A 21,813-nucleotide genomic window follows, 5' to 3' on the forward strand; every position below is an offset into this window, starting at 1 on the left:
GCGGCGGTTCACTCTGACCGCAATCCACGGGTGGCGTAGTCGGACATTTAAACATCAAAACCACATAAATAGTTCCGCCACTGGTTTGACCGCCCTGAGCCACGGAACCGGGTTGCCACCAGGGAGACTACAACCACCAGCATCCACCAAAAAGGGTCCGGCTCCGGGTGTCCCAAGGCCCAGGGGGCGCGTCAGAACATTTTCATCACCTTTCACAATCACCAATGGGACAAGGCAGGGATGTTCTCTGTCCCCTCTCTTATACATCCTAGTGACGGAGCACCTGCTCTCATCAATTCGCCATAACCCCAATATTAGGTGGATTGAGGTGGGAGGCACCGAGTACAAGTGCTCTCTATTTGCTGATGATGTCCTAGTATATATCACTCAATCACATATATCCATCCATGCTGTTATGGCTGAAATAGATCACTTTGTTACATGGTCAAATTTTAAAATCAATGCAGCGAAGTCTGAGGCCCTCGATGTCTCCCTCCCCAAATCCATACAGGATTCCATCCAGTCCAACTTTCCCTTTGCCTGGCCCTCACAGGGTATCAAATACTTAGGAATTCCTATTCATAGAGACCTCTCCCATCTATGTTATCTTAATTTTGGGCCCTTTATTGAACAACTCCATACAGACCACGGTTGGCAAGTTAGAACTGTAAGATTCACTACGTGAACCACTGGTGTTTTGTGGAAAAGCACATGTACACTGTGTTCCAAATTATTATGCAAAAAGTGTTTAGGAGTGATAAGGGAAGAATTTGTTTGTTTGTCAGTTAAACTCATTGATGGTGATGTGTGTCAGGGCTCTTTATATCACTGTAAGCAATTGCAGACACCAGTGCTAATTAGTTTGTCAGGTGTGTCCAATGAAAGGCAAGACTACTTAAGAAGGCTCTCTCACATTATTCAGCAGCCTACATTTTCTGCCAAAATGGGAAAGAAAAAGGATGTGTCGGCTGCTGAGAAGCAACAAATTGTGGAGTGTTTAGGTCAAGGCATGACTACAATCAACATTGTGCGATGATCAGGATGAAGTGTCTTGGCAATCAAGAAGTATGTAGCTGATTCACAGTACACACGTGTGCGTGCTGATAAGGGCAAATTGAGGACTCTTTCCTACAGGCAATTACATGTGAAAAGAAAAGAAAGGGCGCATGTGTAGACTCACAGGGCTATTTGCTGAATTTAAAAAGTGCCAGTACACTCACCTGTGAAGGTTGTGTACGTCTACACAACCAAGATTAAGCGTGTAATTAATGAGGCTCCGGGTCACCTCTATTTGTAGTACCGTCCTGTCGGTGTTTGCCTCGCAACTCCGTGCTCCTCAAGTGGTCACACGATCCTGCTGGACCACATACCACGTCACCGCAGGTCCTCAGTAGTTTAACCCGGTGGTTGGATACCGCAGGTCCTCAAACATCCAAATAGACCAGGCCGCTCCTGCCGCTTTAGCTCCGCATGGAGATATCTCACAAGTTTACTTCTACAGGCAATTACGTCAGGTTGAAAGAGCAGCGGCAAAAAAGCCTTGTCATAGCAGCAGACAAGTTTTTGAAGCTGCTTGTGCCTCCAACGTCCCCCGAACAACAAGATGCAGGGTCCTTCAGAGGTTTGCAGCTGTGCATACGCCATCCTGTCGACCTCCTCTATCCACTTCACACAAGCAGAAACGGCTCCAGTGGGCCAAACATTACATGAAGACTGATTTCAAAACTGTTTTGTTCACGGATGAGTGCCGTGCAGCGCTCGATGGTCCAGATGGATGGAGTGGAGGATGGCTGGTTGATGGACACCCCACGCAAACACGGCTACAGCGCCAACAAGGAGGAGGTGGAGTAATGTTTTGGGCTGGAATCATGGGGAGAGAGATTGTCGGCCCCTTTAGGATCCCTGAAGGCGCTAAAGGTGAACTCCATAATGTATGTGGATTTTCTCAAACAGCACTTCCTGCCATGGTTCAAGAAGAAGAACCGTGTATTTCACAGCAAGATCATTTTTCTGCATGATAATGCACCATCTCATGCTGCACATAAAACATCTGCATCTCTGGCTGATATGGGCATAAAAGGGGACAAACTTATGGTGTGACCCCCATGCTCCCCTGACCTCTACCCCATTCAGAACCTTTGGAGCATCATTAAAAGGAGTGTCTATGATGGCGGGAGGCAGTTCACATCTAAGCAACAGCTCTGGGAGGGTATTCTGTCCTCATGCAAAACAATTGAAGCAGAAACCATCCAAAACCTGACAAATTCAATGGACGAGAGAGTTCAGAAGCTCCTTTCGAACAAGGGGTCCTATGTGAAAATGTAACATCACCTAGAATAAAGTTTTGAGTTGAAAACTGTTTGATTTCAGTTTCTAACAACCTGCTAACGCTTATAATTTCAAAAATGACCATTTTTTTGGTCTTTATTAAAATGAAAAGGTTGATCGAAAAGTTTGGGGGATCTAAGAGTGTAGCAACCCAGTAGTCATGATTACTTCGAATTCTGACAATATGAGGGTCATGCTGCAGGTAGTGCAGCAAGAAGGCACTTATGTGTCTTGCGCATCTCGGAGCCCCAAAATTATTTTCCGGGCTAGATGCAGCTAAAAATTATTTTTAATTTTAAATCTGGTGGAGCTTATTATAGATGGCCTAATAGGATCAGTGCTGCACACTGCTACAAAGCCCAAATTATTTTCCAGTCAAGATACAGATAAACATGATTAGTAATTTGAAAGCTTAAAACGGTTGGTAGGGTGATTTTAAACAATCAACAAGCTTTTACTCTCCCCAGGATGACACAGGGGTAGAAAAGTCGTTTCGGATCCATGATTTGTTCATCTTTATGAACGTGAGTCTGTCTACATTATCAGTGGAGAGCCGCGTGCGCTTATCTGTCAGCACACCACCAGCAGCGCTGAACACACGTTCAGACAGAACGCTGGCTGCGGGGCATGACAAGATCTCCAAGGCGTAAGTGGCTAGCTCCGGCCATTTATCCAGATTGGAAGCCCAAAAAGAGCAAGGGTCCAGTGACACAGTCATGGCTTCAATGTTTACTTGGAGATACTCCTGTACCATCGTCTCTAGGCGTTGACTATGTGTCAGACTTCTTGTCTCCTGTGGCCTTACAAAGGATGGGCTAAAAAAGTGGTGAAATGATTCCGCAAAATTGATGTTACCACCAGATACTGTGGTTCTGTTACGGTTTGAGTGCTGAACACTTGACGGTCCCACGGTTGGCAAGTTGGAACTGTGAGATTCACTACGTGCACCACTGGTATTTTGTGGAAAAGCACATGTAAGATTCTGCAACAGTCTCTGCTGATACTCCTGCATGCGTGCATCCCTTTCTATGGCAGGAATAATTTCTGCAAATTTACTTTTGTACCGGGGATCTAACAGTGTGGCAACCCAGTAGTCAGGATTATTTCTAATTCTCACAATTCGAGGGTCATGTTGCAGGTAGTGCAGCAAGAAGGCACTCATGTGTGTTGCGCATCCAGGAGCACCAAGTCCCTGTTGTGTTGGTGGCGAGGTAACAATCATGCTTCCTTCCTCTGTCCTCTCCCCCCAACCTCGCACAACAGAAATGTGATCAAGGTCTCCCTCATCTGATGAGTCTTCCATCAGTTCGTCCTCCACTTCTTCCTGGGCTCCTGCACCTTCCTCACTAGTTTGGCTGCTACCATGCGCCCTGGTAAAACCATCTCCCCCACCCTCACATGCCTGCCGCCTTGGTGCTGCCGACCGTCTGGACCTTGCAGATGTTAGCCCTTCCGCATACAACTCCTCCTCCTCTACTTCCTCCACCTCCTCTTGTGCCACCACCTGACTCCGAATTCTGTTTAACATGTGCTCCAGCATGTAAATCACCGGAATAGTCATGCTGATAATGGCATCATCAGCACTAAACATCTTCGTCGCCATTTCAAAACTGTGCAGAAGGGTGCATAGGTCCCTGATCTGAGACCACTCCTCCAGCGTGATTTGCCCCACCTCTGAATCCCGTTGGCCCAGGCTATACGTCAGAACGTATTGCAAAAGGGCTTGTTGGTGCTGCCACAGTCGCTGCAACATGTGCAGAGTTGAATTCCACTGGGTAGGCACATCGCATTTTAGCCGGTGAAGTGGCAGGCCCAACGACTTCTGTAGAGATGTAAGTCGCTGAGCTGCGGGATGCGAACGGCGGAAGTGAGCACACAGCGACCGTGCCCTCTGCAGAAGGCCATCTAGTCTGGGATAGTGGGCTAAAAATTGCTGGACAACCAGGTTCAACACGTGAGCCATACAAGGCACGTGTGTGACATTGCCCCGGCGAAGGGCCGCACCCAGGTTTGCAGCATTGTCGCACACGGCGTTCCCTGGTTTCAGGTCCAGTGGAGACAACCATTCATGAAATTGGTTCTCCAGAGCTGACCACAACTCCTCAGCTGTGTGACTCACATTTCCCAGACATTTCAATGTAAAAACCGCCTGATGACGTTGAGCCCTACTGCCAGCATAGTAAGGAGGTGTGCAGGATCCCTTCTGCGCAGTTAGAAAGCTTGTGGCATGACCAGACAGGCTTTGGGTGCAGATGGAAGACCGAGAGGAGGTTGAGGAGGCAGAAGCAGTGGAGGAACTTTGACATAAAGAGGATTGACGCACAACTCGTGGGGACGGCAAGACTTGGACAGCAGCCCCTTGTCCTGCTGTCACCATAGTTACCCAGTGCCCAGTCAGCGACATGTAACGCCCCTGTCCATGCCTACTCGTCCAAGTGTCTGTGGTGAAATGCACCCTGTCACACACAGAGTTTCTCAAAGAAGCGGTGATGTTGTGTGCGACATGCTGGTGGAGCGCAGGCACACCTTTCTTTGAGAAGTAGTGCCGACTGGGCATCTGGTACTGGAGCACAGCGACGGACATAAGGTCTCGAAAATCCTCTGTGTCCACCAGGCGGAAAGGCAGCATTTCTGTAGCCAAGAGCTTGCAGATGGTGAAATTCAACCTCTTAGCTTTCTCATGGCTAGGAGGAAATGGTCTTTTACTTGTCCACATCTGAGGGACCGAGGGCTGGCTATTGTGCTTAGACGGGGTTGATAAGGGTGTCCCCGGCAAACTGCCGGTCTGTGAGGAAGATGCAGGCGGACATGTTAGGTTGCCTTGATCCAAAGGTGGTGCTATCGATGTCGGACAGCGCTCAACACCAGCTGCTGTTACCACCTCCAAAGAAAATGATGACCTGCCAATGACGCTGGCTGTTGCAGGTAAAGAGGTGGCAGGTCTGCGCCCCAAAACAGGTGTGACTGCTGTCCCCCCAGTCACAGAGGATGAAGAGGCCGCGGATGCACAAGATATGGCAGACGGTGGTTGGCCCGGCCGGCTAGGCCGCATTGTAGCACAATGAGCTTCCCACTGCAACTTATGCTTCATGTCCATGTGCCGGTTCATGCATGAAGTACTCAAACTATGTATTTTTTGGCCTCTACTTAGCTTTTGCTGACAAATGTTACAGATAACACGAGTTGGGTCATCTTTATCGATCTGAAAAAATGCCCAGGCTATGCAAGGCTTAGCACCCATGTGACCTGAAGAGCCACCACGACTTGTGGTGAGAGGCAGAGTTGTGTTTGAGGATGCAGTTGTTGACGTGCTTCCAGTACTACGTCTCTGTCCAGGAAGGCGCAACCTGACCTCGTCGTCACTAGCATCTTCCTCCACCTCCTCTGCTGACCTCATCTCTTGGCTGACTGTGGGTTGACAGTAAGTGGGATCTCCAACCTCATCATCATCACCCTGTGTGTTATCACACCCGTCGTCCTCAGAGCCAACCTGTTCCTGCCCTGACAAAAAACTAAAGTTGTCGCTCCAATCAGGTATTTGAGTCTTATCATCGTATTCCTCATTGTCTCCACGAACAGGAGTTACAGTTTGGGAATGAGGGTCTACATTATGGTCAGAACCTTCTGCGTCTGGTCCTGGATCCGACTCATAAAGATTCTGGGCATCAGTGCAGATCATTTCCTCGTCTGGATTCACAGAAGCGCTGGAGTCGACCTCTGATTCCCAGGCTATAGTATGAGTAAACAGCTCTGCAGACTCAACCATCTGTTCTACCTCATACTCAGATGGGCAGCTGGAGATTTGGGAGCTGTGAGGAAGCAAGTGCGATTGGGGTGACACCTTTGAGGACTGGAGTATTTGTGATGTTGAAGTTGATGTGGAGGAGAGCCCACTTAAAGGAGCACTTGATATCCGTTGAAGCACCTGCTGTTTTTGTGCCTCATCTGGAATTTGTAGCGATTGGCGTGGCCGTAAGAAAGGGATCTTATCACATTGTCCGCTAAAAGAAGTAGACATTTTAGTTTGGCTGGAAGATAGTCTTTCTTCTGCAGATGTTACTGTTGCTTTAACACCTACCCCACGGACACAACCTTTTTTCCCCTTCCCAACACGCCTATTCCCCTTTCCACCAGCAGCAGGCCTTTTTCCACTCATTTTGGTGGTTAACTAATTCACAACTCTGGAGTTGTTTGCACAAAAAAACAATGGATGGTAACCGAGCAGAGCTGAGTGGCCAAACTGTGGTATTAGGCCAAAACTATTGGCTGGGTTAGATGCAGAAAAAAATATATTCAGTTTGCAACCTGATGGAGGTCAGTATAGATGGACTAATACAACAAGTCCCACACACAGCTAGAAGCCCAAATATTTTTTCAGAGGTACTGTAGATGCAGATAAAAATTATTTTTAATTTGCAACCTGATGGAGGTCAGTATAGATGGACTAATACAACAAGTCCCACACACAGCTAGAAGCCCAAATATTTTTTCAGAGGTACTGTAGATGCAGATACAAATTATTTTTAATTTGCAACCTGATGGAGGTCAGTATAGATGGACTAATACAACAAGTCCCACACACAGCTAGAAGCCCAAATATTTTTTCAGAGGTACTGTAGATGCAGATAAAAATTATTTTTAATTTGCAACCTTATGGAGGTCAGTATAGATGGACTAATACAACAAGTCCCACACACAGCTAGAAGCCCAAATATTTTTTCAGAGGTACTGTAGATGCAGATAAAAATTATTTTTAATTTGCAACCTGATGGAGGTCAGTATAGATGGACTAATACAACAAGTCCCACACACAGCTAGAAGCCCAAATATTTTTTCAGAGGTACTGTAGATGCAGATACAAATTATTTTTAATTTGCAACCTGATGGAGGTCAGTATAGATGGACTAATACAACAAGTCCCACACACAGCTAGAAGCCCAAATATTTTTTCAGAGGTAGATGCAGAAAAAAATATATTCAGTTTGCAACCTGATGGAGGTCAGTATAGATGGACTAATACAACAAGTCCCACACACAGCTAGAAGCCCAAATATTTTTTCAGAGGTACTGTAGATGCAGATACAAATTATTTTTAATTTGCAACCTGATGGAGGTCAGTATAGATGGACTAATACAACAAGTCCCACACACAGCTAGAAGCCCAAATTTTTTTTCAGAGGTAGATGCAGAAAAAAATATATTCAGTTTGCAACCTGATGGAGGTCAGTATAGATGGACTAATACAACAAGTCCCACACACAGCTAGAAGCCCAAATATTTTTTCAGAGGTACTGTAGATGCAGATACAAATTATTTTTAATTTGCAACCTGATGGAGGTCAGTATAGATGGACTAATACAACAAGTCCCACACACAGCTAGAAGCCCAAATATTTTTTCAGAGGTAGATGCAGAAAAAAATATATTCAGTTTGCAACCTGATGGAGGTCAGTATAGATGGACTAATACAACAAGTCCCACACACAGCTAGAAGCCCAAATATTTTTTCAGAGGTACTGTAGATGCAGATACAAATTATTTTTAATTTGCAACCTGATGGAGGTCAGTATAGATGGACTAATAGAGAAAGTCCGACACACTGCTAGAAGGCCAAATATTTTTTCAGAGCTAGATGCAGAAAAAATTATATTCAGTTTGCAACCTGATGGAGGTCAGTATAGATGGATTAATACAACAAGTCCCACACACTGCTAGAAGCCCAAATATTTTTTCAGAGGTACTGTAGATGCAGATAAAAATTTGTTTTAATTTGCAACCTGATGGAGGTCAGTATAGATGGACTAATAGAATGATGCTATGCCCAAAAGATTTTACTTCACTAGGTGCAGTAAAAAAATTGGTATTCTATACACAGGTGGTATATCTTGCAGCACAGATAGGCTACTCCACTGACTAACACACTCTGCAATAGGCCAAAAAGGATTAGCTTTGCTAGATTCAGCCAAATGCTGTGAAAAAAACTTGCACAGCACTGGCACAGACCTGCCTGGCAAAAACTGATAGGAACTGATGTAACCTAGTCCTGAAAAGGACTCCAATTACAATTAGTCTTTACTCCCACAACCTATCTATTTAAGAGCACAGACCTCCCTGATAAAAGTCGTAGGAAATGCTGTAACCTAGTCCTTAAAAGGACTGCAATCACAACTATTCCCTACTCCCAAGCTATCTGTATATTTGTGCGAAAATTGGCTTGAAATTAACAAGGTATAGCGCTCACAGCAACAGCGGTGCCGTCTAACACGCAGCTGCAGCAGTGAGAGAATGGTGGCGACGGGGAAAATGGCTTGGTCTTATAGGGCAAGGACATGTGACATACACTGCCAATGACACATGCCCTTGCTTGTGTGAAAAAAAGCACTTCGCTCCGTGTGTGCGCTGCTGATAGGCTGACAGATTGCACCTCCCCACTGCAAATGCGGGAAAGAGAAAAAAATATGGAGATCTTCATTGTTCCTGCAGAGATCCATCCCCTGCCCCTCCCCCCACCCCGCTGTACACTCAAACTGCGTATTAACATTAATTTTCATCATTACTGAGAAAAAATCCAGTTATGATTTTGGTGCACGAACAGTTATCGAACATAACCTCGAACAGCCGAATTTTTATCAAATTGTTCGTGTTCGCCGAACGGCTCGAACACCGCCCAAAACAGCTCGAATTTGAGATTGGCGAACAGTTCGAGTAGAACAACGCTCATCTCTAGTCAGACCGCTCACAGACACGCTCAATTTTTTTTTTTGGGCGGAAAAATTACCAAAAGGTTAATAAGACGGGTATTTGCATAGTCTGACTGAGGAAAAATAAAAGAAAAGAGGATTCATGTGAAAAAAAAATGATTTTTCCTGGCCTCTGAGACCTGGGGCTAAGTCTAGCAATTTGAGAAGCAGCACACAGGACTTTAATGCAGTGCTTGTTGGTATAACCACTGCATCTCCTATACAGCCTGCCTGCGTGCCTGATATCTGGGATGGATATTTGTCCTGAGAAGGACTGTTTCTTTGATTTTGCAGGCTTTGGAGACCCTACACTACCTATTTCGCAGTATAAATCTCTCCCTAGCTCAGCAGCACTCTCCCTACACGGTCTGATCCGGAGCGATTGTGTCCAAGATGGCGGCGCCCCATTTTAAATACTTGAGGTGACGCTGTGCGGCCAGCCAATCACTGTAATGCCCATAACCAACATGGCTCCAGCATTACAGTGACTGGCTGACAATCCCTGCATGTTCATTGGCTCTGTAAAGAGCCCCAAACATGCAGGGCGGAGACCCGAGCTCCCGCCCGAGTAACCGTAAAATGCTCGGTGCTCGCCGAACATCCCGAGTAGTGAGATGCTCGGGCAAGTACTGAGCAGTGTCGAGCACTAGTATCCACCATTTCAGCACACTCTGACCATAACTGTCTAACTCTTTAGCTGCAGCACTCTCAATCATTTAAATACGCCTTCTCACCTGTTTGGTTTCTATCTATCTCTACCCTCCTCTGGCCCTATGAAACCAGAGTTTTCAATGAAAATTTAATTGAATAGGAGGCGGTTGTCCAGTACCCCGTGGCGGCCACTACAGCTAGATGGCCAAGCTCCGCAAGTAAGCACTTCTGGCCGGCAGTTGCCGCCACCGGCACCGATAACAGTTGATCGGCGGGGTGTCGGGTGCGGGGAGCAGGCCGATCAGACATTGATGCGCTATCCCATGGGGCATCAATGTAAAAGTGGTTGACAACTTCTTTAAGATATCAGCCAATTTAAAGCACAAAATGTCGATCTTTACCAACAACCCAGAATGTTTAAGTCCTTTTTGTGATATGAGTTATATTTTTTTAAATGTTTAAAATTAAAACAAAAATACCAAATATAGCAGTTTTTATGACTTGGAACATTTGCCCCCAGTTTGTAGTGTTTTCTGTCCTCATCAAAGCAACCACATATTGCAACACACTTCATTTCATCTTCATCAAAATAAGGATGTTCTGGAGGACATGTAGGGTAACATCCTGTAAAAAATGACAATAGTATAAAAAGATTATACTTTTATTTTTCCCAATATCACCATGGAAAGGTATGGTAAGTTTCACTAGTTAAAAATACATCTATCAACAGGGTCACAGTACATTTACCTTCTAGGCCTCTTATGTGATAACTGCATGTTCCATTTGGATTTCTACAGGTTTTCATGCAGGGAACACCACAAGCTTTATAGTGCCACTCGCAACCATTTTCTTCATTGTAGTAGTCACAGAAGAGAGCTGTTTATAAAGATAAAAGAAGCATTTACTGTAAAGATTATCTGGAAATTGAAGGTTTTGTCAGGAGACTGGTTTAAATAGTAAGTAGCGATGAGGGAATACATTTGAGTGGAATTGAATTCAACTCAAATTTTACAAAAATCTGCATTCATCAAAATACGTCTTTTTTTGCAATGCACTTCCACATGGGTTCAGAAAACTGGCCAACATTTTTCTAAACCATAAGGGGCCATCAAAATGTTAAAAAAAAATAAAAAAATCTTATACTCACTTCAGAGTTCACCTCCCCGGCCCCTTTGCTACTCACTGCCACCTGTCCAGTCTTCGTTGGATCTTCTCATTCCCCGCTACTGATATTCCCGAGATGGTTCAGAATGTGCTCACAGGAAGTCACACCATCACAGCACCCCATGAAAGTCAGAAGTGCCAGAATTGGTGACGGAATGTGATACGCCCGGAGAATCCAGCATGAGCGGAGGGAGATCAAAAGATGGAATGAAGTCCAGACGGGTGATGGTGATAAGTCAAGGGACCAATGAGGTGAGCTATGTTTTTTTTCTTTTTTAAGATATTATGTTCATTATTCTGTGGGTCTGGTGGGACCCCAGAGCAGGATAAGGGACATTAAATTTGCAGAGAACAACTTCTCCACAAATCGAATTTCCCAGGAAAAAATGCACAAAGAAGCGAATTTGAATTTTGCCGGATCCGCTCATCTCCAAAAATAAGCTAAATTGGCATAAAAATATATATGATTTGCTTACGGCAGATAAATGGAGTTCTCCAGGAGATGCATATTCCGTATTCTCCACAAGCCTGTGCGTAGGCAGCAACTGCGGTACAGAAACACTCACAATCTCCACCAGTATTACAAGCACATGAATCAGTCACACATGCAACATTGTACCTCATGGAGTCAACCTAAAATTACAAAAAAAAATTAATAAACTAACTTGAACATAGCCAACTGTTTTTCATATTCAATGGTATATGGTAGAAGAATACTAGTTTTTTAAAAATTTATTATACATACAACTGCATGACAAGCTGAGAAGACTTCACTGTTTATGATACTGCACTGTTTCTGTGCCCATGACATTCTATATGGGTTCAATGAACAAGGATCCCTGTGGGTTTGGGCATCAGGACAGGTTAGGGCTTGCTTCCAACTGTTTCCAAACTCTACTACATTTCCAACAATAGCATTGTTGCGAGTTGTAAAATCATTGTTTGCATTTCCATCATAGTTTCCGCATAGTCCACAAAGTTGCCCCTAAGAAATATGAAAAACACATTAACAGATTTTGTTCCAGCTAACTGGCAACATATAACTCCAGGTCAGTACAATCATATCAATACCAAACTTGTATAGCTTTTTATTATTTTGGTGGCTTAAAAAAGTCTGAACTTTGTGAAAAATATAAATCTATTTTGTATCGCCATTTTCTGATACCCATTAATTTTTTTCACATTTCCATTCAAGAAACTGTATGAGGGCTTGTCCATGGTGAGCTGTAGTTTTTGCAGTGACAAAAAAATCAGAAAATCCGAAAAATATGCATTTACAATATTGGTTAAGTAATTTTATATTTTACTGTATGGATTAAAACATTTTATATTTTGATTTTGACTTTTATGGATACAGCAAGACTGAAAATGTGTTTTTATTGTTTTTATTTTTAACTTGGGCAAAGAAGAAATTAAAATTTTTAGAGTTTTTTAGTTATTTAATTTGTTTACTTTATATTTTAATTTTAAGCCTCATAAGGGACATGAAACTGAAATTGTTTGATCGCTTATTTTCTTTCATTGTGGTGTTGCAGTGTATTGTGAAGAAGAAAAAACTCTCTTTTGAAGCCCAATGTTTTGCACCTGTCCTGTCTTCAGCACTGGCCCCTGCTCCCTTCTCTTCTCCAATGGCTGCTTTCCTTTGCTGTGATCAATATCCAAGGCTTTTTAAGCCTGACTCAAACACCCAAGGATCTAAGTATTAGGTAAACTCTGGTTTCAGTTACCATGTGCTTGGGAGTTTGCCTCATCATTCCTCTCAGCTGGCAATCATCTCAGCAACTCCTGTTTGTTTCTTCAATCTGCATTTATTTGCTGGCTCAGACCTGCCACAAACCCTTTGTCTGCTGTTAGCATAACAAACCCCTCTCTGGACTTGTTCACATTACATATACTGCTGTATATTTTTTCAAATTAGTTTGCCTATTCATCACTGCTGCCAGCAACTATCCATTTGTTTGCTAATTAACCCTTTGTCTGTTGTAAGTATAACAAACTCTCCTCTTGGGAAGTTCACTCTACAACAGGCCTGCAAACCCTGCACTGACTATACATATTCAGTTCTTGTGTATGTCTACACTCTTGGCTCTTTCTTTTGGTGTTTCATGCTCAGCTCATCTGCCTGCTGCCCTGGAGTTTCGATATGCCATCTGGAAAATCATGCCCACTGTTCAAGTGCCTTTTCTCCATACAGTTCATACTGACCTTGGCTTAGACAATCCACCTCACCAGGTGAGGCCATAACACCCAGCAATAAGTTTGACTTCATAGAAGTAAGAACATGATAAGCATGGGGCTTTCAGCATACTCCCGACTGATGCTTTAACAAATTGGCTCCCAGCTGTTGCACTGCGGGGGGATCATGGGTGCCAAGAAGCCCTTAATGGAATCACACTGTTTAAATGTTGCTGTCTGTAACTGAAATCAGCATCTAAACGGTTATACAGCAGCAACTGGAGCTAGCTTAATTTGATCCAGTTAGAGGAAGATGTTGGCTGTATAACAAAACCCACTCCATACAACTGCCTCAGCATAATGATGAACTGGTAATATGAAGAAATATTGGTCTTGGCGAATAACAATATATCCAAATGTTATATTTCATTTCAGATTCTTACAGAACTCTAAGTGCCACTGTACAAGACTGAATGCAGGTTGAGGTAAAGATCCATACCCCATGGATCTGTAATACAGTCGTGTGCATGATTCTTGAGTCTTTACAAGACCCATCAGGAAGACGGATAGCTATTTGTCATCAATCTCAAGCTTTTCATATACATAGCGCAGTATAACTAGCCGCTTGGAGTGATACTCCATGTCCTAAATAAGTCAAACATTTACTAAAATCTTCAAAAGAATATACTGGCAATCAGTATTGCATATTTTATATACAGATAAATCTTTCCTCACCTTTTCTTTTAACATATCTCAAAATGTTTTGAATAGGATGGCTATCTTTAAAAAAAAAAAACATGATTTCCCAATACTGTGGAGATATTTGTGCCATGTGTCTCTATGTGACCACCCAGTAATTGTGATATGAATTGCAATCTGTTAAGGGTTCTGCTGTCATGTAACAATAGTACATTGAATTTTATTGTGAGAAATTGAAGTCCTCAACGGGAGTCTGTCAGCAGGTTTTTGCTATGTAATCTGACTACAGTATGGTATTGGGACAAAGACTTTGATTCCAGCAATGCATAACTTACTTTAGTGTGAGCACCAATTGTGATAGAACTAGTGTTGCAGATCTAGCTGAGCTCTGAATGCTGAGCTTTATAACCCCACCCACACCACTGATTGGCAGCTTTCTGAGTGCACTGTATATTGATAGAAAGCTGCTAATCAGTAGTGGGGGTGTGGTAGGACCAGGAGGAACGAAACACCTAGTCCTGTAGTAATAATCTCTTGCTGATAAAACACAAATTTTATTGAAAAAGCAAAACACAGCCTAGTAAGTGACACATCAGTGCAATTAGACTCTCTGCCCCTATATCATGCTGCCCTCAGATTACATAGCAAAAACTTACAGCCAGATTTTGTTTAATAAATACTTGGGGCATGTCTATAGCATGAATAACACAAATTACATTTTGTCTGTGTCTTAATCAATATTCATATTTTTTAGATGTTATGCTTTTTTTATATTATTTAATTAAGCATCTCCCTCTGCAAATTAACAGCTGTTTGGCCTGTAAAGTGGGCTTACATTTACTTGAGTAAATTTATTTAGGTAAGAATGTTTTCTTGTTTTTTTTGTATACATGTATAGGATGTTTGCATGTATATAGGAAGTTTTATGGGGACTCATACTGTGTATAGGAGGCTATGTGGGGGCTCATACTGTATATAAGAGGTTTATGGGGATTCATACTGTATATAGGAGGCTATGTGGGGGCTCCTACTGTATATAGGGGAGTATGTGGGGGCTCATAATTTATATAAGATGCTTTGTGGGGGCTCATACTGTATAAAGGGGCTATGTGAGGGCTTATACTGTATATAGGAGGCTGCGTGTGGGATCACACTGTACACCGGGGGCTATATGAGGAGTCTATGTGGCAGCTCATACTGCACATTGGAAGCTATGTGGTGCTCATATTGTATATAGAGGACTATGTGAGAGTTCATATTGTATATAGGAGGCTATGTGAGGGCTTAAACTGAATATAGGAGGCTATGTTGGGATTCATACTGTATATATGAGGCTATGTGGGTGCTCCTACTGTATATAGGGGCTATGGGGGTAGGGGGCTTTGTAAGGGCTCATACTGTATATAGGGGGCTATGTGTGGCCTCATATGGTATATAGGGTGATGTCAGCATGCTTAATTATCCTCAATATTGAGTGATAATATTCATATAAAATAATAATTATAATAAATATGTTAATGTTAATATTGAGCAGAATTAATTTCAGCCTATTGGCTCGGCCCTCGGCCTCTCATGTGGCCTCTCGGGAAATGAATTGCCCACACCTGCTATTACTCATAAAAATGTGAAAGCTACTCATTAATAAAGCTTTCATGGTTTTGATTTTTTTTTCTCTTCTCTGAGCACAAGTTTCTTTATTTCTTTATGTTTTTAAATACGAGATATTAACAAGTGGACGACATTAAATTTGAATTCTATTTACAATTAATTTTGGCTCAAGTTTCTGCCAACCTACTAAACAAAGACATAAGTTTTGTGGAAGACACACTGCTATTTTTATAATGGGGTGGATTTTGTCAATGATGTTATTGGTGTGTTAATTATGTCTGCGCCCTACAAATATGTTACTTTCAACACATAACAAAGATTCACCTTAAATTCTTTAGTGACTTTGATGAAGATGCTTGTCTTCCTATCCCATAACAATACCAGACCACTTTTTGTCTCAACAACCAAGTAGCTACCCATCAGTCGTACCCTGTAAGGTACAATGTTACCTGGGCCTTTGTGGACCACATTCAGATGGTCATCAACCAGGATTAACTCGTAACCCTATGAAGAGAAAATTAAAGAGACAAGTATATGAAGGAGGTTATTATTTTATAGTCTGATTTATATACTATAGTTTGGTTTACTGACCCCAAGAAACATTTTAATAGACTTTGAGCAGGTAGCTCCTGTGGTTCCACAAGGAATATTTTCTGTTACAATCCGAAATGTACTGCTGCTGTCATTTAGTGAGCAACGGTCCTTGAGTTGAAAAAAAAGTATTGCATTAAAAGCACAAATGTTTGTATTTACAAAATACATCATTATTATGAGTACTCAATATACATATAGACTAAATACATAAATAGACTTAGACATATATGGACTAAAATGGAGAAAAAAACAAACCTCAAAAGCAATAAGTGTATATCACAGGCCAGAAGAAATAAAAATACTGAGACCTTGTAAACTGATCCAGGAATACAGTCTTGTTGCTTTCTTGTAATGTTTAAACGAAACCTGTAATCTTGGAAAATGCTATTTACCTGCAGATACAGGGTTAATCGGCAGGTAAATAGCATTACAATGCTGCCGGGCTACCATATTGAAAGTGCGGTGACTGGGAGAAAATTAACATATCTTCCCTGGAGCCGTCGGCTTTCAGTCATGGGGTGCAGTGGCTTCACCACTCACAGGCTGTAAATATGCCCTGGCACTTTAATTGACAGCTCACTCTACACAAATGTGCTGCAGAGACAACTGTCAATCAAAGTCCTGGGGCATGCTTACAGCCACCACTCGCAATATAGGAAGCAGTGTGGTGCACGGTGATGGTAATTATTAGTGTTGAGCGAGCATGCTCGACACTGCTCCTTACTCGCCCGAGTATCTCACTACTCGGGAGCATTTCCGGGTTACTCGTGCGGGAGCTCGGGTCTCCGCCCTGCACGTTTGGCACTCTTTACAGAGCCAATGAACATGCAGGGATTGCCAGCCAGTCACTGTAATGCCGCAGCCATGTTGCTTGTGGGCATTACAGTGATTGGCTGGCCGCACAGCGTCACCTCGATTTAAAACTGGGCGCTGCCATCTTGGACACAGTCGCTCAGGATCAGACAGTGTAGAGAGGGTGCTGCTGAGCTAGGGAGAGATATATAGTGCAAAATAGGTAGTGTAGGGTCTCTAAAGCCTGCTAAATCAAACAAACAGTCCTTCTCAGGACTAATATCCATCCCAGATATCAGGCAGGCAGGCTGTATAGGAGATGCAGTGGTTATACCAGCAAACACTGCATTACAGTCCTGTGTGCTCCTGTTGGTCAAATTGCTAGACTTATCACCCCGGTCTCAGGGGCCAGGAAAAATTATTATTTTTTTCATCTAACTCCTGTATTTTTTTTCCTCAGTCAGACTGTACAAATACGCGTCTTATTAACCTTTTGGTATCCCCCCCCCCAAAAAAAGAAATTGAGTGTGTCTGTGACTGTTCAGACACCAATATATCTGTTTAAAAGAGTCTGGTGTAGGCCAGAAAAATACAACTGTGGTTTTGCAGTTCCACGGGTCAAATCTCTGAATTATCCTGTTTTTGGCATTTGTTGCCGTAAAAAAAACTGTAATAGTGTCTCCCTGACTGGTCAGACACCAATATATCTGTTTAAAAGATTCTGGTGTACGCCACATAACTATAACTGTGGTTTTGCAGTTCCATGGGTCAAATCTCAGTATTATCCTGTTTTTGGCATTTTTTGCCATAAAAAAAAAAACTGTAATAGTGTCTCCCTGACTGGTCAGACACCAATATATCTGGTTAAAAGAGTCTGGTGTACGCCACATAACTTTAACTGTGGTTTTGCAGAGTCTGGTGTAGGCCAGAAAAATACAACTGTGGTTTTGCAGTTCCACGGGTCAAATCTCTGTATTATCCTGCTTTTGGCATTTTTTGCCGTAAAAAAACCTGTAATAGTGTCTCCCTGACTGGTCAGACACCAATATATCTGTTTAAAACAGTCTGGTGTAGGCCAGAGAAATAGAACTGTGGTTTTCCTCTTCTACGGTTCTAATCTCCTTTTTATTACCCTTTTTCCATTGATAGTGCGAGTGTAAGCTATTTTACATCATTTACAATGAGCAAGGTGCGTGGCAAGGGATGTGGAACTGGACGTTCTGGCGATGGTGCGTGTAGAGGATGGGGCCGAGGCCAAGGTGAAAATGTGCCACAACCAACAGCCACATCTTCTCGCTCCCAGTTCTTGACCGAATTACTAGGGAAGCACACTACAACACCAGTATTGCGAACTGATCAGTGTGAACAGGTTATTAATTGGATAGCAGATAATACTTCCAGTTACCTGGGCACCACCACCTCCGGTCTGTCTTCCACACAGTTAAGTTTTAGTAGTCGTGAGTCTCGACTGCATAATCCTCCTCATCCTGATGCTCCTTCCTCCCACCATGCCGAGTGTCGTCAGACAGCAACTGATCCCACACTGGGACACTCTGAAAAGCTGCTCACTGGTCCATTTCCATATTTGGGCCCCTCGCCTGCTCCGCTTGAAGTGGTGGAAGAGGAGATCCCATGTAGCGATGCCCAAATATTTGAGCAGCCACGGCCACAGGATGTCGACGGTGGCAATTTGTCACAAGAGGTGGACGATGACGAGACACAATTGCCACGAAGTGAGGAGGAGGATCTTGGTGCGCAAGTGGAAGAGGAGGAGGTGGTGGATTATCTAGTTACTGACCCAACATGGCAGGAGGACACACAGAGCGAGGCCAGCAGCACACAGGGGGAGGGAGGCAGAGTACCCCAACAGGCAGGAAGGAGCAGTGTGGTGGCCGCACACAGAAGGCGGGCAACAGTTCCCCGTAACACCAACACGAGGGATGTTGCCAGTACAACCAGTAGGTCTTCCAGAGTGTGGGATTTTTTTAAAGACTCTGCTGATAACCCCAAAAAGGCCATTTGTACCACCTGCCATGCCAGCATCAGCAGGGGTGACAAAACTACCAGCCTGACCACCACCAGTATGATCAGGCACATGTCAGAAAAGCACCCGACTTTATGGGGCGAACCCCAGGGTCCACAACCAGTGTCAGCGGGTGTCACCACTGCTTCTTCCGCTGTTGTGCGTGTAATAGAACCCCCTGTTGTGCGTGCAAGGCAATCCCCTGTCCATACTGCATGCAAAGATGCCCCCACCTCTCAGTCTTCACTTGTTACGGCAGTCTCTCAAGAAACAGCATCAACGTCCACGTCCACGTCCCACCGCAGCGTTCAATTGTCCATATCCCAGAGCTTTGAACGAAAGTGCAAATTCGCAGCCAACGCCCCACAGGCCACAGTCCTAAATTCGGACATTTCATGACTGTTGCGTTGGAAATGCTGCCTTTTAGGCTGGTGGAGACGGAATCCTTCCGCAACTTTATGGCAGTGGCCGTCCCTCAGTACTCGGTCCCCAGTCGACACTATTTTGCCCGGTGTGCCATACCCGCACTACACAAGCACGTGTCCCAAAACATCTGCCGTGCCCTCAACAACGCAGTTGCTGGGAGAGTCCACAGGACAACGGACACGTGGACAAGTGCTTGTGGCTAGGGACGGTACATCTCCCTGACAACACACTGGGTAAACATAGTGGAAGCCGGGACCCAGTCAGACCTTGGGACGGAACACATCCTCCCCACACCGAGGATTGCGGGCCCTATGTCAGTCAGAGTTGCCGCCACAGTGTACAGCTCCTGCGCATCATCCTCCTCCTCCTCCTCATGTTCAGCCCCCATCTCAGATATCACACTGTAATATCCCTGGCGGTGTGCTTGCATAGTGCACCACCTCCCACTATGCAAGAGCGCAATCTTATCCATCAGTCCAGCCTACAAACCTTGCTCCAGTTCATGCTGTGTGCATGTCTCTTGTCTGATTGCTTATGGCGGCGGCCCGGTTACTTCCTGATTCTTATAGCTGCTGTGGGCATGCTCCTAATGTGTCCCCAGCCTATTGCTGTGAGTCACTGGATATTTAAACCCCCTCCACCCAGAAGGAGGTGCCTGAGCAACACCTTCACTCAGTTTGTCTTTGCAATTGAATTGACAGGTCCTGTCCTGTATCTTGTCTGTTTCTGCCACCCTGGGGGCTGCATACTCAGGCCCGTTATCTCTGACTTCTAGTCTGTTTCCGCCACTCTGGGGGCTGCATACCCATACCTGGTATCTCTGACTTCTAGTCTATTTCCGCCACTCTGGGAGCTGTATACCCAGGCCTGTTACCTGTGACTTCTAGTCTGTTTCTGCCACCCTTGGGGCTGTATACCCAGGCTCATTCTTGTATCTTTTTGCAGTAGCAGTTCCTGTCTGAACAGTATCCTAGCCTGTTATCTGTTTGTCTCTATGTCCGTACCTTCCCTTTTGCTGCAGTATCTGAATATGCACCTAACTCCAACTCGTCTCTGTACTTCTGTTTGTGAGTTTTGTGTCCACTCGCTACTTCATAGTAAGTACCTTGTGTGTATCTTATTCTGCTTGTCCCTTTTCCCTTCCTCTGTATCTTCCTCCTGTGTTCTAGCCATCTTCCTGTATTTTCCAGTCTGTTCCATGTGAACAGAGCCCTGTCCTCTCTGCCTGCACCTTCAGCCCTGTTCGGCTCTGCTTGCTCACCACGCCAGCGGTTTCTCTCTGCTCTGACTTGCCCACCGCTCCAGGGGCAGCCCGATGCTCTGCCTTACCCACCGCTCCGGTGGCTTCTCTCTGCTCTGAATTGTCAACCACTCCGGCGGCTTCTCTCTGCTCTGCCTTGCTCACCGCGCCAGCGGTTTTGCTCTGCTCTGCCTTGTCCACCGCACCTGCAGTTTCACTCTGCTCTGCCTTGTCCACTGCACCTGCAGTTTCGTTCTGCTCTGCCTTGTTCACCGCACCTGCGGTTTTGCTCTGCTCTGCCTTGTCCACTGCTCCGACGGTTCCTCTCTGCTCTGCCTTGATCACCACTCCGGCAGTTCCTCTCTGCTCTGCCTTGTCCACCGCTCCAGCGGTTCCATTCTGCTCTGCCTTGCCCACCGCACCAGCGGTTTTCGCTCCGCTCTGCTTGCTCAACGCACCGGCGGTTCCTCTCTGCTCTGCCTTGTCCTCCGCTCCAGTGGTTTCGCTTTACTCTGCTTGTCTACCGCATCTGCAGCTCTGTTCCTGTCTCCCAGTCTGTAATTGACCCTATCCAGCCTGCGCTCCAACCTGCTAGTAAGTCCCTGTCTGCACTCCAGCCGTGCTTGCCAGTATCGCCCTGTCTGCACTCCAGCCGTGCTTGCCAGTACCCACCTGTCTGCATACCAGCCGTGCTTGCCAGCGCCCACCTGTCTGCATACCAGCCGTGCTTGCCAGTGCCCCCCTGTCTGCATAACAGCCGTGCTTGCCAGTATCCACCTGTCTGCATACCAGCCGTGCCTGCCAATACTCACCTGCCTGTATGCCCATCTAACCTGCCTGTTCCTGCATTCCCCGGTGTGGGTCAACAGCTGTGACCAGGGTCTGACCTGGAGTAGCACCTGGTCCCTCTGCTCGGTTCCTCCTTGGTTCATGGAGTCGACTGAGCCGCCGTGCGACCTTGGTCGGATCGGGTTGATACTTAGTTACGCCCCTCCAGGCACTCCTCAGTTCATAATACAGTGGGATCACTAATCACGCTCACACCAGTCAGTCTGGGCGCTAGTGTAACACACCACATCAGTTACAAGCTGGAAGCACTGCAGTACTGCCTCAGGCACGCGGCAACAGGTTGTGCTGAAGCTTATAAGCTTAGTTGATAAACCTCACACTGCTTGTGAGTTGTGGACAGCTGTGAAAGAGCAGGCAGATCTGTGACTGAGACCACTGAACCTACATACAGGCATGGTCATGTGTGACAATGGCCGTAACCTGGTGGCGGCTCTGAGGCGAGGCGAGATAACACATGTACCATGCCTGGCTCATGTGCTTAACCTCGTGGTTCAGCGGTTTCTTAAATCGTACCCCGAGTTGCCA

General features: G+C 44.9%; 1 protein-coding gene across 1 annotated transcript in view; it reads right to left on the reverse strand.

Annotated features, from left to right (window-relative positions):
* The window catches only part of LOC141174072 (uncharacterized), a 369,120-nt gene that overhangs the window by 178,398 nt on the left and 168,909 nt on the right, over positions 1–21,813 (reverse strand). The window contains exons 10-15 of the mRNA XM_073658713.1: positions 15,956–16,066; positions 15,689–15,868; positions 11,628–11,867; positions 11,359–11,515; positions 10,466–10,594; positions 10,198–10,342 (exon numbers count right to left, since the gene is read on the reverse strand). Of these exons, the coding sequence (XP_073514814.1) occupies positions 10,198–10,342; positions 10,466–10,594; positions 11,359–11,515; positions 11,628–11,867; positions 15,689–15,868; positions 15,956–16,066 (962 nt within the window). The remainder of the gene's footprint in view (positions 1–10,197; positions 10,343–10,465; positions 10,595–11,358; positions 11,516–11,627; positions 11,868–15,688; positions 15,869–15,955; positions 16,067–21,813) is intronic.

This window comes from Phyllobates terribilis, unplaced genomic scaffold (genome assembly GCF_046119375.1).
Source record: "Phyllobates terribilis strain yellow unplaced genomic scaffold, ASM4611937v1 Scaffold_13__5_contigs__length_258822181, whole genome shotgun sequence".
NCBI lineage: Eukaryota > Metazoa > Chordata > Amphibia > Anura > Dendrobatidae > Phyllobates > Phyllobates terribilis.